At 43.5% G+C, this 16723-nt stretch overlaps 1 protein-coding gene across 2 annotated transcripts in view; it reads right to left on the bottom strand.

Moving 5' to 3' along the window:
• Positions 1-813: 813 nt before the first annotated feature.
• Positions 814-16723, bottom strand: part of Tsen2 (tRNA splicing endonuclease subunit 2) — an 88317-nt gene continuing 72407 nt past the window's right edge. The window contains exons 3-5 of one of the 2 annotated variants that reach the window (XM_080271763.1): positions 14460-15141; positions 14062-14222; positions 814-944 (exon numbers count right to left, since the gene is read on the bottom strand). In XM_080271763.1, the coding sequence (XP_080127889.1) occupies positions 924-944; positions 14062-14222; positions 14460-15141 (864 nt within the window). In that variant the 3' untranslated portion in view covers positions 814-923. Of the gene's footprint in view, positions 945-9590; positions 11534-14061; positions 14223-14459; positions 15142-16723 lie in introns of those variants that run through there. The other variant, XM_080271762.1, reaches the window with a different exon arrangement.

The raw sequence follows: 16723 nt of genomic DNA, 5'->3' as shown, positions 1-16723 counted from the left end.
AGGGGGTTTTATTAAAAAGTCCAATTTTGGTATACCTGCTGTGGCAAAAATTGATGTAGCCCCCCCCCTTTAATATTTTTTTGATATTTTCATTTAGTGCCCCCCAGGCCCCAGACCCACTCGGCTGAACCAAATTGTCTGGCGTCAGCTGGAACATGATATACCAGAGCTATGCCGGCCATGTGGGGGTTAATGGTGACAGTGTAGTAACTGTCAGGCTCCTATGACTCACTCAGTCGAATAAAATCGTCTGATTCAGCTGAAATGGGGTACTAGATTTGTCCCAAGCACCAGAGGGTTAAGATTCTTAACCCTCTGGTGCTTGGGACAACTCTAGTACCCCATTTCAGCTGACTCAGACGATTTTATTCGACTGAGTGAGTCATAGGAGCCTGACAGTGTCAATACCGTCACCATTAACCCCCTCACGACCGACATAACTCTAGCATCATGTTCCAGCTGACGCCAGACAATTTGGTTCAGCCGAGAGAGGATCCTAGGATCCTGAGACACTATAACATCACAAACAAAATACAAAATGCCTTCCCTCCATCTTGAACGTACTATAATCCATTTACATTAAGTAAGCTCGTATTTTCGTATTTTTGCAGCTTATTTCATGCATCTTAGTTAAAAGACAAAAATACTACAAGCTCTGTATCTTTTCATAGCCCTTCTTCGTGACTAGCATCGTATTCTAGTTATCTACAGTTACAACTGAGCATTCAAGTTGGAGGGATCACAACTTTAAGCAATTACAGTAAACAAACAAACAAAAAGCAAGTGTCGTCCTCTTGACCTCTCGTCTTCGCAGGAATGCAGCGGTGGCGCCATCTTGTGCGCGGAATGCGTGAAGTGCCGGCTCTTGAGTGGAAGGAGCACGGAGTCACGGGAGACTTAATAATATTCGCTAGTCAGCCAGTCTAGAAGCCTGGGACATTTGCCTGAAATAATAATAATAATAATAGAAATAACAAAACCAGTCATATACATAATTCAATATCTTAGTCACTCGATCTGTCCATTCCGCCCCTTCAGTACGAGGACGCATTTCTGTAAGCTATTTTTTCTAACATGGGAGGTTCGATACGTTTGATTGAGCCTATCCATAAGACTCCTAAAGCTGAGTAAATGCCTCTGAAAGTTGCAAAATATAAAATATAAAACGTCTATGATATAAAAACCTTTGTTCACCTCCTGGACTCGATCTGTGGCGCCTAGAACAAGTGCTGACGTCATCTTTACACTTTGCTACCTTTAGACGATTTCCTGGAGCTTAAAGAAACCCTCTCGGGATGATGGGACAGACACAATAACCCCTTCAGACAGAGAATGACTTAGTTACTTTGTTCTAGGTAACCGGACGATTTTATTCAGCTTAGGAGATCCCCTCGTAGTGAAGGGGTTGATGGTGACTGTATCTAACCCCTCCAGTACGAAATTTCTCTCCAGAGTTGAAGAAAATCGTCTGGAGGAAGAAAGATGAATATGGAAAAAAGTGTTAATGTGGACAATGAGTTAGATAAGACTGGTTTGGTTAAGGTAGGGTAGGGATGGGACGGTTGTGGCAGGGTGGGGTAGCGTTGGGTCGGTTATGGCCGGGTGGGGTAAGGTTGGGTTAGTTTTGGCAGGGCGGCGTGGGATTGGGCCGGTTTTGGCAGGGTGGGGTAGGACTGGGTCGGTTATGGCAGGGTGTGGTAGGAATGGTTCGGTTTTGGCAGGGTGGGGTAGCGTTGGGTCGGTTTTGGCCGGTGGGGTAGGATTGAGTTTTTTTGGGCAGGATGGGGTAAGGTTGGGTCGGTTTTGGCAGGGTGGGGTAGGGTTGGATCGGCTTTGGCAGGGTGGGGTAGGGTTGGGTCGGTTTTGGCAGGGTGGGGTAGGACTGGGTCAGTTTTGTCAGGGTGAGGTAGGATTGTGTCGGTTATGTTTTGGTTGGTTTTGGCAGCGTGGGTTAGGATTTGGTCGGTTTTGGCAGAGTGGGATTTGATTGGGTCGGTTTTGGCAGGGTGGGGTAGGATTGGGTCGGTTTTGGCAGGGTGGGGTATGATTGGGTCGGTTTTTGCAGGGTGAGGTAGGATTGGGTCGGTTTGGACAGGGTGTTAGGACTCCATATTATAATTACAAATCATAATAGTTCCGTCATATCCATCGCCTATTTCACTCAGTTACACTACAGTGTCTCATCAGATCTGGGGGGTTCTTCTCTACGATTTTTGTTCTTCCGCGCTTAGTTCAGTCCTTTAGTTCATTCATGACCCTTGGCTTTCCTTTTTATTTTTATTTTTTTTATGAGGTGGAGCGCAGGTGCACGAGGCTAGACCACCATTAGTTCAGAATATTTAAGGGTAGGCCACCGAACTACGCCCTGGTAACGTCTACACGTCAAAACATCTGTCCACCTCTGGGACTTGAACTGCGGAGCGCTGGACGCAGAGCTCCCGGTCTGCGGATGTCACTTTTACACTTTGCTAACTTCTGACGATATCCTACAGCTTCAGAAAACCCTCTTAAGATGACAGGCCAGAATCATTTAACGCTTCAGACCAAGAACGATTTATTTACTTTGTCCTAGCTGACCGCACGATTTTATTCAACTTAGGAGATCCCCTGACAGAGAAGGGGTTGATGCTGGCTGTATCTAACCCCTCAAATTCAAAATTCCTCTCCAGAGCTGAAGAAAATCGTCTGGAGAAAGAATGAAGAAAACTGAAGAAAGTGTTAGTGTGAAAAATGAGTTAGATAAGATTGGTTTGGTTAGGGCAGGGTAGGGTTGGGTCGGTTATGCCAGGGTGGGGTAGGGTGGGGTCGGTTTTGGCAGGGTGAGGTAGGACTGGGATAGTTTTGGCAGGGTGGGGTAGGACTTGGATGGTTTTTGCGGGGTGGGGTAGGATTGGGTCGGTTATGGCAGGGTGGGGTAGGGATGGGTTGGTCTTGGCAGGGTGGGGAAGGGAGGGGTCGGTCTTGGCAGGGTGGGGTAGGGACGGGTCGGTCTTGGCAGGGTGGGGTAGGAATGGGTCGGTCTTGGTAGGGTGGGGTAAGATCGGGTCGGTTTTGGCAGGATGGGGTAGGATTGGGTCGGATATGGCAGGGTGGGGTAAGATCGGGTCGGTTTTGGCAGGGTGGGGTAGGATTGGGTCGGTTTTGGCAGGGTGGGGTAGGGATGGGTCGGTCTTGGCAGGATGGGGTAGGATTGGGTCGGATATGGCAGGGTAGGGTAAGATTGGGTCGGTTTTGGCAGGGTGGGGTAAGATTGGGTCGGTTTTTGGCAGGGTGGGAAAGGATTGGTCGGGTTTGGCAGGGTGGAGTAGGACTGGGTTGGTTTTGGCAGGGTGGGGTAGGATTGTGTCGCTCTTGACAGAGTGGGGTAAGGTTGGGTTGGTTTTAGCAGTATGGGGTAGGGATGGGTCGATTATGGCAGAGTAGGGTAGGGATGGGTCGGTTATGGCAGGGTTGAATAGAGGTGGGTCGATTAGGGCAGGCGAGGGTAAGCATGGGTAGGTTATGGTTGCGTTTGGGAGGGTAGGATAGGTTATGGCAGGGTAAGATAGGGCTGGGTGGTGGTGGACTGGGTAGGGTAGGGCTGGGTAGGGTAGTGTAGGGCTGGGTAGGGTAGGGTAGGCTGAATCAGGGTACTGTAGGGTACAAAAGAGTGGTGGGTATAACTGCCGTTTAGTTCCGTCATATCCAACGCCTATTTCACTCAATTATACTACACTGTCTCATCAAATTTGGGGCGATCTTCTCTATGATATTTGTTCTTCCCCACTTAGTTCAGTCCTTTAGTTCATTCATGACCCTTGGCTTTCCTTTTTTTTTTTTTTTTTAAATGTGGTGGAGCGCAGGTGCACGAGGCTAGACCACCATTAGTTCAGAATATTTAAGGGTAGGCCACCAAACTACGCCCTGGTAACGTCTACACGTCAAAACATCTGTCCACCTCTGGGACTTGAACTGCGGAGCGCGGACACAGAGCTCCCGGTCTACGGATGTCACTTTTACACTTTGCTAGCTTCTGACGATATCCTACAGCTTCAGAAAACCCTCTTAGGATGATGGGACAGAATCATTTAATCTTTCAAGCCGAGAACAACTTATTTACATTGTCCTGGCTGACTGCATGATTTTATTCAGCTTAAGAGATCCCTTGATAGAGATGGGATTGATGTTGGCAGTATTTAACCCTTCCAGTTCGAAATTTCTCTCTACTGTAGAGGTGAAGAAAATCATCTGAAGGTAGAGAGAAGAAAACAGGAAAAGTAATGTAGTGGTGAAAGGGCTGTACAGGGGAGGGTAGGTTAAAGTAGGGTAGAGTTGGGTCAGCAATGGCAGGGTAGGGTAGGGTAGGGTAGGCTAAGGTAGGCTAGTGTAGGGTTGTGAAGAGTAGGGTAGGGTAAATTGAACTGAATAAGTATATACAATAAAATCTGGCGATACAACAAGCAGAGTCATATGCCGCCGGATGACAACGAGAATAAAGGCACTCGAAAAGATGAAATACACACACACACACACACACACACACACAAAATACAATTCATAATTACAACAAGAAAAACACTAAAACACTAAGAACACTAAAACCACTGTATACTAAATTTTACACGGTAGTGCAGCTGCCTACACCAAGCAAAGGTTTCCCCCTCCACCACAACAAGCATCCTCTCCAAGTACCAACAGAAGACTACAATCCCTCTCCTGCCCGTGCTCAGAGAGGTAACGATGGCGTAATTCCCCAACAGTGAAGACCATCAGCAAAAGCCGAAGAGTCAGGGGGACGAAGCATTCCACACAGAAAGTAGGGGGAGAGTCCTCCATTAAAAATCAATGAGAGAACCAGGAATGGCCCATTCGGAGCCAGCATAAAGCTGTCTCCCACCTGCATTCAGACCTCGGCAAATGAAGGGGCCCGTTTACCCACAAATATCACACATCTTGTTGGCCCCCACCGCATCCCACCTACTCTGCCAGTGGGAGCAAACAGTGAGTGGTTAGATGAATATCACTGAGCGAGGCAGGGGAGAGGTGAGGATGGGCGAGAGACAGCAGCCTTTGCCAGAGCGTCAGCATGCTCATTGCCCACAATGGTACAAAACCACAAAGCAGTCCCTAGCAAGCACAGCCATTCTAAAACACTGTAGACAACAAAAGAGGATTGGACGGAAAAACACAAAATGGAGATCGGCAGAGTCGCTAAAAACTGTATAACAAACAGGAGGGAAGCTAAATATCAATTTGACTGCGAGTAAAATAGCAGTAAGTTCTGCGATAAAAGTAGATACGATGGGGGGAAGACTCCTACCACGAATGAAATCGGGAAATATAACACCCAAGCCTGTCCCTTCACGGGATTTCAATCCATCAGTACATACGAGAATCGAGACACTGTGAGAGGAAGCATGTTCTAAAAAAATAGCAAAGAGCCGCCTGTGAGGAAAGACAGGCCCCTCTCTCAGGAAAGTAAACACACGGTTGCACCCCTGAGAGGAGCCAGGGAGCCATCCTTGGTACACGCACAGGACAAACAAGAAAGGTTGGAACATCAGTAGAAACTGAGCATCACAATGACTGTATAAGTGATAAAAACAATCATAAAACAAGTCCTAACCTCTTACTGATTGTATACCAAACAACCATATAATAAGGATGTGCTGTAAATAATTTTCTGGGATGCAGGAAACCATTTGGCATGTTGCTCAGTAGAGCCATCTGAAAACAGCACTACATCAAGTGAGTGGATAGTGGTTGCTCCAACCAGAAGTGATCCATAAGGTTTTTATACCTGAGGGGTTGTTTGGGCTTACTGCTCACATAATATTGCTCAGGGTTGAGCAACTGGTCACTCTCTGACCCTACACTCCTGGGCTCAGATGATGCACTGATGGCTGGAAAATCTTAGGAACATGTTTTCATCTCTCTCTCTCCTATTTGAGTTAATCACATGAACCCAAGGGCTAATTTCACAGCCACTGCTAATAATTCCAGTGGTGGTGGTGATGGTGCCATTATGTACTCACATGATGAACTCCTGTCTTGAAGTGACTCTAGACAGAGTGACAAGCCTAATGGTTTCCTGAAACCCAGGAATCCATTTACAGCGCTGGGTGGTAACTACATAACCAAATTAACAGGGTAATGTGGAGCCTACTTTGGTGCCCCTATTAACTGGGTGGAGGGATGCAAAAGCAATGGCCATCCAGGAACCAAACCTGCACACTCCTCCACACACTTTGCTACACTGAGGTGCTGTCCACTGCAAGGTATCAATGATTCACTGCAAAGGACAGTCCAGCAGGGATGGTTCCTAACCTGAGGCTGATGGGTCGGCTCCGACAGACAGACCTGGGTTGCTCTGCTACTACTAAAACACTATTACTGTACTGTACATACTGTACCTACTCTTTTTGAGTTTATATTTCACTCTAGTTTTCTGCACTGCCAGTGATTAGCATTATTACCATATTATTGGAACTATAGAATGCTTTTTCCTAACCTGACAAAGAATCCTAGCCTCTTCAGCCTTGTTGATAACCAGTTGTAGTCAGCGTCGGGAGTTGATTTGACTCATAACCAAGACAACTTATTCCTACTTCTTAATTAAGGCTGATCAAACTTCATACAACAATGACTTATCATACAAGCTACGGAAAGGATCAGTTTCTGTCACGTAAAAATAAACTGTAAGTTATGAAAGTTGGAATACAAATGTGGGCGATTGTGTGTGTGTATGCGCCAACACAAGATCGTGCTAGAGGAGTGAGAGAAGAGTTCTGGACAAATGTAGAAGTGTGCATGGAAAAGTTTGGAAGGAATGAGAGAGTGTTTTTGATTGGTGATATGAATGGTAAAGTTGGGAATGTGAAGGTGGATGGAACAGTTGGTGAGTGGGGTGTGCCTGCTGAGGTAGATGAGAATGGGAGTGCGTTAGTGGACATTTGTGCTGGGAGGGGTTTGGTGATAGCCAATACCCTCTTCAGGCATAAAATGATCCACAGGTATACATGGCGAGTGATGAGAAGGGTGGGTGGTGAACTGAGTGAAGGAAGGCAATGATTGATTATGTGTGTGTGGATGAAAGGATGCGAAGATATATATTGGATGCAAGAGTTTATAGATGTTGGGGGAGTGGACTTTCTGATCACTACTTGGTGGTGGCCAGAATTAAAGTTCAAGTAAGATGGAGGAATAGAAGAAGGGAAAGACGAGAGGAAGGAGTAGTTGCAAGGAGAGTGGAAAGGTTACAAGAGGATGAGAAAAAGGCAGAGTATAAGAGAGAAGTGGAGGAACGATTGGGCAAATATGAATTGGAGCAGATGGGGGACGTGGAAGGTGTGTGTAGAATATTTACAGAAGAAATATGTGCAGCATGTGATGTGTGTGCAAGGAAGAGAAGACGGAGGGGGGTGCAAGGAACAGAGTGGTGGACTGAAGAGGTGAAACGGGCTGTGGCACAAAAGAAGAAAGCATACAATGTATGGATGAGAAATAGGGGCGTGGAAGAAGTTGAGAGACGGAAGAGAGAGTTATATGTAGAAAGAAAGAGAGAGGTGAAAAGATTAGTAAGAGAGAGTAAGAAGAGAGTGGATGAGGAATTTGGAAGGAATTTGAGTGTAAAGTGGAGGGACTGTAAGAAAATGTTCTGGAAAGAGGTGAAAAGAGTAAGACGGTGGAAGTGAAGTTAGCAGGGGAGTGAAAGATAAAAATGGTAGATTACTAGTGGAGAAGGGGGAAAAAGTGAGCAGATGGAGAGAACACTTTAGGGAATTGTTGAACGTGGAGGATGGAAGTAATGCGAGTATAAGTGGCTGGGGAATGGCTGGGAGAAGGAGGGAGGTGAGAAGACAGGAAGAAATCAGTAGGATAGAAGTTGGGGAAGCAATGAAGAAAGTTAAATCAGGGAAAGCCCCAGGAATTGATGGAGTGTGTGGTGAAATGCTGAAGCATGGGGGAAAGATAGTAGTAGAATGGATGTGGAAGATGTGCAGATTGGCCTGGGAGGAAGGTGGAGTCCCGGAGGACTGGAAGTCAGGTATAATTATTCCCTTGTACAAAGGAAAAGGGGAAAAAGAAGTGTGTGGTAATCATAGGGGCATTTGTCTTCTTAGTATAATAGGAAAAGTGTATGGTAGGATACTTATTGACAGAGTTAGAGAAAGAACAGAGAAATTAGTTGGAGAAGAACAGGGAGGCTTTAGGAAGGGAAGAGGTTGTGTAGATCAGATATTCATTCTCAGATCTTTAGTGGAAAAGTTTCTAGAGAAGGGAAAGAGGTTGTATGCGGCTTTCATGGATTTGGAGAAAGCATGACAGGGTGGATAGACTAGGATTGTGGAAAGTGTTAAGAATATATGGAGTAGATGGGAAGTTGTTGAATGCTGTGAAGAGTATGTACGATAGTGCGAAGGCTGCAGTGCGTGTGGATGGTGAACTAAGTGAATTTTTCTCTTTGAAAGTTGGGTTGAAACAGGGATGTGTCATGTCTCCATGGTTGTTCAATCTGTACATGGATGGGGTAATAAAAGAGGTACAAGGTAGGGTAGTGGATGTTGGAGTGGCCCTGGTGAGAGAGGATAATGTTTGGAAACTCCCTGTACTGTTGTTTGCAGATGATACTGTGTTGTTGAGTGAAGACGAAGGGGAGCTGCAAGGCTTGGTGGATGAGTTTGAGAGAGTGTGTAAGAAACGGAATCTAAAGGTGAATGTAGGGAAGAGTAAAGTGATGGTCTTTGAGAGAGGTGAAGTCAGTGAATGTACAGCGAGGTTGGATGGTGAGGAATTGGAAAATGTGAGTACGTTTAAGTACATGGGTAGTGTGATGAGTAAGGATGGAGGTTTGGAGGGTGAAGTGCTTGAAAGGGTACAGCAGGGAAGAAAGGATGCTGGTTCTTTGAAAGCAGTGATAAGAAACAGGGAAGTGAGCATGGAAGTGAAAAAGTTACTACATGACAGTATTGTGATACCAACTCTAACGTACAGAAGTGAAGCTTGGACGTTGTTGGAAGGACACAAGTCAAGAGTGAGAGCCGTGGAAATGAGTTATTTAAGAGGAGCCTGTGGAGTCACATGGAGAGACAGGCTGACGAATGAGGATATAAAGGAGCGTTGTGGTGTTGATGTGGATGTGATAGGAAGCGTTATGAGGAGCACACTGAGGTGGTTTGGCCATGTGGAGAGGATGGAGGGTGAAAGACTGACGAAGAGAGTGTATGTGAGTGAGGTGGAGGGGGAAAGAGGGAGGGGGAGGCCGAGGATGAGATGGAGAGATGGGGTGGAGAGGTATATGAGAGAGGGGGGTGTGAGTTGGGAGCAGGGGAGTGAAATGGCAGGGGACAGGGCGACTTGGAGGCGATTTGTTTGTGGCTACCCCAAATGGGATTGAGGCGTCTGGCAATAGATAGATAGAAGTTATGGACCTAACCAATAAAAAAAAATGACAGCTGTGAAACTGACAATGTTGGTTTGCATCAATGCAAGACATTTTGGCGACTGATGTGATGAAGCCACATACACAGGGACTGTGAAACAACCTGAAATCTCCAAAACTGCATAAAGTCATCAGGCAGAATGATAAGAAAAGTTGTAACCATGAAGTTTTTATTAGAGATAAATTTTTATTTGCTTGGGTCTTAAAAGTCCTCCATTAGCTAAACTAAATCATGTTATTACAACCAGGATACTACATCATAACAGAAAAGCATTGGCAGTCATTGTAGTGATGAATTTATTAAAATACCGTCCTTATGGCTGTTAATATTTATTCTCAGTATTGGTGTATGCTGAGACTTTAACTTCTGCAATAAGGTGACCCTTTCCTCTCCTCCATCCTTCTTTCCTTCCATCTCTTGTCTTTCTTTCCTTCATTCTTTCCTTGTCCTTCTGCCTAAGGACTTTACACTCAGTCTCCTGTCTTTCTTTCCTTCATTCTTTCCTCTTCCTTCTGCCTGTGGGTGGCTCTACACTGAGTGACAAGCCAAATGGTTTCCCGTACACAAGGAGACCATTTACTATGCTGGGTGGTAACCATATAACCAAATTTTGGCACCTGGTGGATTAGTGGGTAATTATTGCACTCCAATCAGATTGAGCCGGTGAAGGTTTATATCCAAGGGGTGGTTGGGGTTGATTGCTCATGTAATGCCACTCAGGGATAAGTGAGGCTGGTCACTCCCATCTTAAATCTCGGGACCAACTGCCTAGTCCCGGGCTCCTACATTCCTCATGGGGCACTGTATGATTCGATAATGGATAGATGGACGGTCTTTTACTTTACAGGTATTCTTCCTGTGGCCAGAAAACTTTACCTAACCAAGGAAAGGCTACTTGGAATGAAAGGACTCAATGCAAAATCTAACTCCTCCAGTTTGAAAAGTCCATGCTATGCTGAATAAAAATCTCAGGAAGTAGCAAGAATAAAATGAAATGTTGTCCATGGCTACAATGGGTTGATTCCTGGCTGAATGAGATATCAGGGTGTTTGGATTACAACATAAAACACTGCAAAGCTCTCAATAAAATTTAACCCCTTCAGTCAATGACAATTTAATACTCTCTCTCTCCTTCTTAAGCATCTAATCGTTTATTGTCCCATCAGGAGCATAAGGGCCAGGGCTAGGCAGCTTGGTCCTGATTTCAAAGCAAGGGCTAACAGTTGCTCATCCAAGAGTGACATTGGGTGAGCAATAAAGTCCAACCATCCCTTAAATGTAAACACTCATTGGCCACATCTAGTTGAAGCATCATAAGCCATCAAACCACCAGGTGTCCATTTGGTGGTGGTCACTTACTTAGTGATATGTGGTTACTACCCAACATATTGTATGGAGTTCATACTTTATGTAAATCCATTTCATAATAAAACATAAGACAGAAAACACTTTAAAGCTAAAGTGCACTAACATGTACTGTACACATAAATCCGCTTCATTATAAAACTAACAATGGAAAACAACAAACACATGCTATAAAGCCCCTTCTATTAGCCATGTTCTTTTTGGTTTAGGTGGCTCTCGAACACCTCCTCCTTGGTGATGTATTTTGCATACTGCATTCAATTATTCCCTAGAAGTCATGAGGTCCTTCTAATATCAATACAGATTGTGTAAAAAATATATAGGTGCAACAGATTATAAATTATGCAGAAGCAAACTTGTACGAAAGAGATGTTTCATTGCCTTCCCAATCTATGCACTCTGACAGCTTTTAATATACTCTTGTTGCTAGCTGACAATTTATTCAACTGAAGAGGCCTCTCATACTGAAGGTACATTTTAAAACTTCATCTAACCCCTCCAGTTTGAAGAGTCTACCTCCAGCTGAACAAAAACTGTCATAAGATGGAAAAAAAAAAAAAAAAAAAGATCACTGGTTTGAATGGGTTAACCAGCGAGAAGGTGGGCCTTTTATCTCAGGAACTGCTGTCTGGATTCCATCTGGATACTACCATCTCCTGAAGCTTAAGCACTTGTAAGCAGCTTACACGCCCAAGTTTTGCCTCGGTTATGTCTCGTGGCCTTAACACAAAGCACAACACGGGAGTCTGGTGGTGAGGAGATACAACTGTTACTTTTTGGTTACAAGAAAGGAAGATGGGGCAGGTATGAAGTATACACAATACTGTCTGGCCCGATATGCAGATACAACTGTTACTGTTCAGATATAAGAAGGAAAGAGAGGGCAAACATGGGATATACAAGATCTGGTGTGGAGATACAACTGTAACTGTACTGTTTGGCTGTAAGAGGGTATATATGGGACATTGTTAGTCAGGCACCCTGTAACATGTAAGATCTTCATAGCCAATACAGTATGCTACCGTAAGTGAGACAATGGTTATGATCCAAGACCAAACAGTTAAAAGCACATAAAACACTAATTATATTTGATTTTCAAACAACTTCATGATGAATTATAAGCAACTTTAAGTGAAGAACAAGTGTTGATTCATCACAGAGATGAAGCAATTTTCAGTGAAACAACTTTAAATGGCAGCTAACTGTATGAAGAGAAAATAGAAAAAAAACAAATTAAAGCAGAAGAGAATGTGCCACTGAAAATAGTGTACCAAACCTTAATTTATCTGAACTTCCTGTATGAATTTTTTACATGACATGGTAACATAACGGTCTATTTATTGATTTCATATGCATCTAAAAAAAGCAACTTTCACACAATAACCAGTTATATTCAGTATAAATACAAAAACTTTAGTTTCACTATGAATGTCAATACATATACATTTACTCCAACATACATACAAGGGACAATTGAAAAGTTCATTCATGTTTCACTGTATCAATAAAGATTTACTGATATAATGAAACACTCATCCACTATTTTTCAACATAATCTTCCTTGAGTTCCACACACGTGTCCTAATGGTGCTGCATACCTCCAATCCCAGTGGAAAAGAGCGTTTCCTCCTGAACGCCAAAAAGCTCACCTACTGGGTGCCAGCCAAGTTCTTTTACCACTTGGGGAACAGGTGGAAATCAGACAGAGCAAAGATCTTGTGAATAAGGCAGATGAACGAGATCAAAGTGATAGTCATGCAGAGCAGCCATGGCATCTCGATGTATGAGGCAGTGCACTGTCTAGATGAAACAGCATTTCTTTTGTGAGCTTTCCAAGGCATTTAACTTTGCCTGTTTTGTACAGCTGCTTCAGCAGAGTAACATAGTATGCTCCAGTTACCGTCCAGCACTTCTGGATGAGGTCAGTTAGGAGTATCCCTTTTGAATCCCAGAAAAATGATGCCATCACCTACCCTGTCAAAGATGTGCACTTGGCCTTCCTTCAAGGAGGAGAAGTTGGATGTTTCTAATGTTTTGACTATTGTTTTGTCTCTGGCTCGAACAGGTGAACCCAAGTTTAATCCACAGTCATAATGAGATCAATGTAATTGGGAAGCTTCATCTCAAAGAGGATTAGATTATCGCGAGAGATGATGACCCTGGTGTGCTTCTGATCATCTGTCAAACGACAAGGCACCCAACATGCTGAAACCTTCATCATCTCTCTCGATTATTATCACTTTACATTTTCTACATTTAGTTTCACGACATGATGCTCACAGACATCAGCAAAACTCTGAATTAATCTACCAAGCTCTTGTCTGGTATTTACAAGCAGCACTGCATCATCAACATACAACAAATTTGAGATTTTCCATCCATCACCATTCATTACCAACACCATGCCTCTCTCCATTACTCATATTATTAATTCTCTCATCACACCATCCATAAATATACTGAACACCCACGGAGACATCACACAACCTTGTTGCACACCCACGCTGATCGTGAACCATTCACTTAGATGCCCATTTACCCTTACACATGCCCCACTACCATCATAAAAACTCTAGACAGCACCTAGCAGCTTACCATCCACACCATACATGCGCAAAACCTTCCACAATCTTTCTCTGTCTACTTTGTCATATGCTTTTTCCAGATCCATAAATACCATAATCATGTTACAGTTACAATAGTAAGTGTACTTAGAAGCCTGTGGTATTTTAGAATACATCCAGTAGCCTATTTACATTAGTGCCAGTTGCTGTTGTTGAGTAACCCAGTCAGTCTGGCCGAGCAGACCCATTAACTGCTGGCATGCGACCAATCCTGAAAGTCCATCCCACGAACAGAACTGATGTCCCCTTGTGGCATACAGCACCTCACCACAGTGAGATTCAGGAAAGTATCGAGGTTTGGTTCTTTGATGGACACCATACCAGTATTTGGATCTCTTCACCCAGCCAGCAGGGGCAATATTGCAGGCTCCATATCACTCTGTTATTTGGTTACATGGTTACCACCCAGCACTATAAATGGTTTCCTGGGTTAGCCTGCAGGAAACCATTATACTTGTCACTCAGTGTAGAGCCACCTGAAGAGGAAAAGAATGTAATAAAAAATCAGATAAAGAATGGAAAAAGTGGGAAGAAAGCACGACAGACACAGAAAAGAATGATAATGGTGAAGGAAGAAGGAAGCACTAGCCACATCAAGTGTGTGGATAATGGTTGCCACCACCTACCACTACTAACTAAATGCGCCGTACCTTGTTAACATGTGTATTGACTCGCTCTGTGGCTGCCAGAGTGACCCAGTCCAACTGACATTCAGGCTGGTTATGTACCAGGCTGAGAGTGTCGGCCCAGAGGCAATGTATGGTCACTGTGTACTGGGCATGGTAGAATGGAGGACCCACAGGATACAGTACTAGAAGGAGAGGAGAAACCATGATATAATATGCTATTGAAATATCAGCACTGTACTGGATATTTATAGTACCACTGTAGGTCAGTCAGAATAGCCAACACCATTTTACAGTGTGTGTGTGTGTGTGTGTGTGTGTGTGTGTGTGTGTGTGTGTGTGTGTGTGTGTGTGTGTGTGTGTGTGTGTGTGTGTGTGTGTGTGTGTGTGTGTGTGTGTGTGTGTGTGTGTGAGTTACTTACCCCAGTCTGCACCATACTTAAGCCCACACTTCACCACCCATCCCTTTGTACGGTAGTGGTGGTAAACTAAATATTTGAAGGCAAATTCAGGATCATCCCTGGTCAGTTTACTCCAAAGCTCATCCAAAGTCAGTTCTCTACCCGTAGGTCCAGTCTTCTGCTGCCTCTTGTAAGTATTATGCTCACCTTCTCCCCATTCTGCAATAACCACCAAACATCCCAAGGCATATGAGAGGAAGAATGCCTCAGCAGGGAGAAGAGTCAGCTGTGGCTCAGGATGTACTTTGGAAGGATGTGGTTCTGCCTTCCTACTGCCTAGTTTCAGCACTGTCCTCCACTTATTTCTTTTGCTATCCACTGCTGTGTCAACATCGCTCTGCACTTTTTCATCTACATGTTCCTCACCATTTTTCTCTTGATCTGCAAATCCATGACCTTTATTTTTATTCTCAGATAACTCCAAATCTCTCTCAAGGATTTCATCTGGCTCAAACTCCCATCCCTCCAGCACACTCTCTTTTCTGTTTTCTTCCTCCTTCTCACTCCCTTCTTCCTCATCATCCCCTAACAACTGGCCTTTTACAAGGTCATCTACACACATCAGTTTACGTCGTTTCTTTCTTAGATGCTTTCTGGCATCTGCAGCATCTTCCAGGTGCCCTCTTCTCTCGCCAAAATATCCCTGAAAATAAAAAAATTTTATTAATAAATAGCAGATTTACCCAGTACAAAATAATAATAAACATAAGTGGACCAATACTGTAAATCACACACACACACACACAATTATTGTATATTAGATACTACATCCTCTTGTGAAGTGTTAGACAATCATGACAAAAAATTTGAACTGCAGATCTGTGAATGCAATATCATGATGAATCATTTGATGGTTTCATTAATTAGAAAACTACTGTAGACTCTGACAAGAGATGACTGACTCATGCAACACTCCACAAAGAATTTCAAAATTCTTGTTTTACCTACAGTACTGCCAGCATGAAATTTTTGAAGTACTACTTCTCGACTTTGGCAACAAGTCAATGTCTTGGGTAGATGTTTCACATATAACTGATAAATGACAGTCAGACCAAGACCATGGTATGGGGGGAATAAGGCAATGTTGCTATCAAGATGAACATCACAATGATGGTGATGGTAAAATTCTTTGTGCCTTGTTGCTAGTCATGTAAAAACAGGCATCACCATTCCACACACCTCCACTTCTGCAAATCTCAGTCAGCATATTTCATACAATACTCTGCCCTATTCTCTTTCTGCTCAGTTGTGAGGTGTGATTTATTCTGTACAGTACATGAAAATTTCTACTCTCTACATAATAGTGGATAGATTGTTGTACACATCTCATAGACACATTGTCATGCTAATGCATGTTTTTCTCCTGCATTTGCCTGACTGTCTGAGATCAGTTGATCTTCAGCTGCTTTACAATCACTGTCAGTACTTTTGGACACTAATAAGGGTCTACCACATGGAGAAAAGGAAACTTGGAAATTGTACTCTCATGTCTTTGAAATGCTTCGCTCAAATATGGGTAGTTCAAATTTTCCCCCATGTCTTTGATTCACTTTAAACAATGCAGTCACAGTCGCAATACTGTCCTTTGTTGTATGTTTCACTGTTAATTGTGAAGAGTACAAAAGTGGGTTCAACACACATACATTTCATTTTAAAAATGGCGTGACTCATAAGGCAACTGTGCTTTATCCTTCCCCCATCACTGCCCTGAACTAACTACTACAAATTGGTCATCAGTGAAGCATTTCCCCAACATGTTAACATTCTACCATAGGTAGGACTTAGATGTTTGGAATGATTCATGTAGCTAGTGCTGCATGGGTCAGTCATCTCATGTCAATGTTTTCCTCACAGGCTGTACTTGTGATAATCTGTTCCTCATATGGGAAGTTTGAAAATTCTCCTGTTCGTCATTCAGCTTCTAAAGTACTTTGCCTCAGTAAGTAATACCATCACCCTCATCATTTTTCAGTATATTAAATGGGGTGGGGAAAAAAAAAAAATCCATCAAATCACCAAAGTACCCAGTGAAATGGATCTTACATTCATTCACAAGTCATTCTTCTCCATCATGTGACAGTCCCATATCACAACTATGCAAAAATTCAAAATCATGGAAACACTTGTTCTTAAAACTATCATGTCCACATCCTTCTACCTGATTCTTGACATGGATTTCAAATCATGTATTCAACTACCACTTTCTAAATTGAATCAACTTGTGT

The sequence above is a fragment of the Coenobita brevimanus genome, chromosome 47, assembly GCF_032717465.1.
Source record: "Coenobita brevimanus isolate Jiangsu-jjx chromosome 47, ASM3271746v2, whole genome shotgun sequence".
NCBI classification, from domain to species: domain Eukaryota; kingdom Metazoa; phylum Arthropoda; class Malacostraca; order Decapoda; family Coenobitidae; genus Coenobita; species Coenobita brevimanus.
The sequence above is the reverse complement of the archived record's forward strand: the minus strand, read 5'-3'. Positions and strand labels throughout refer to the sequence as shown.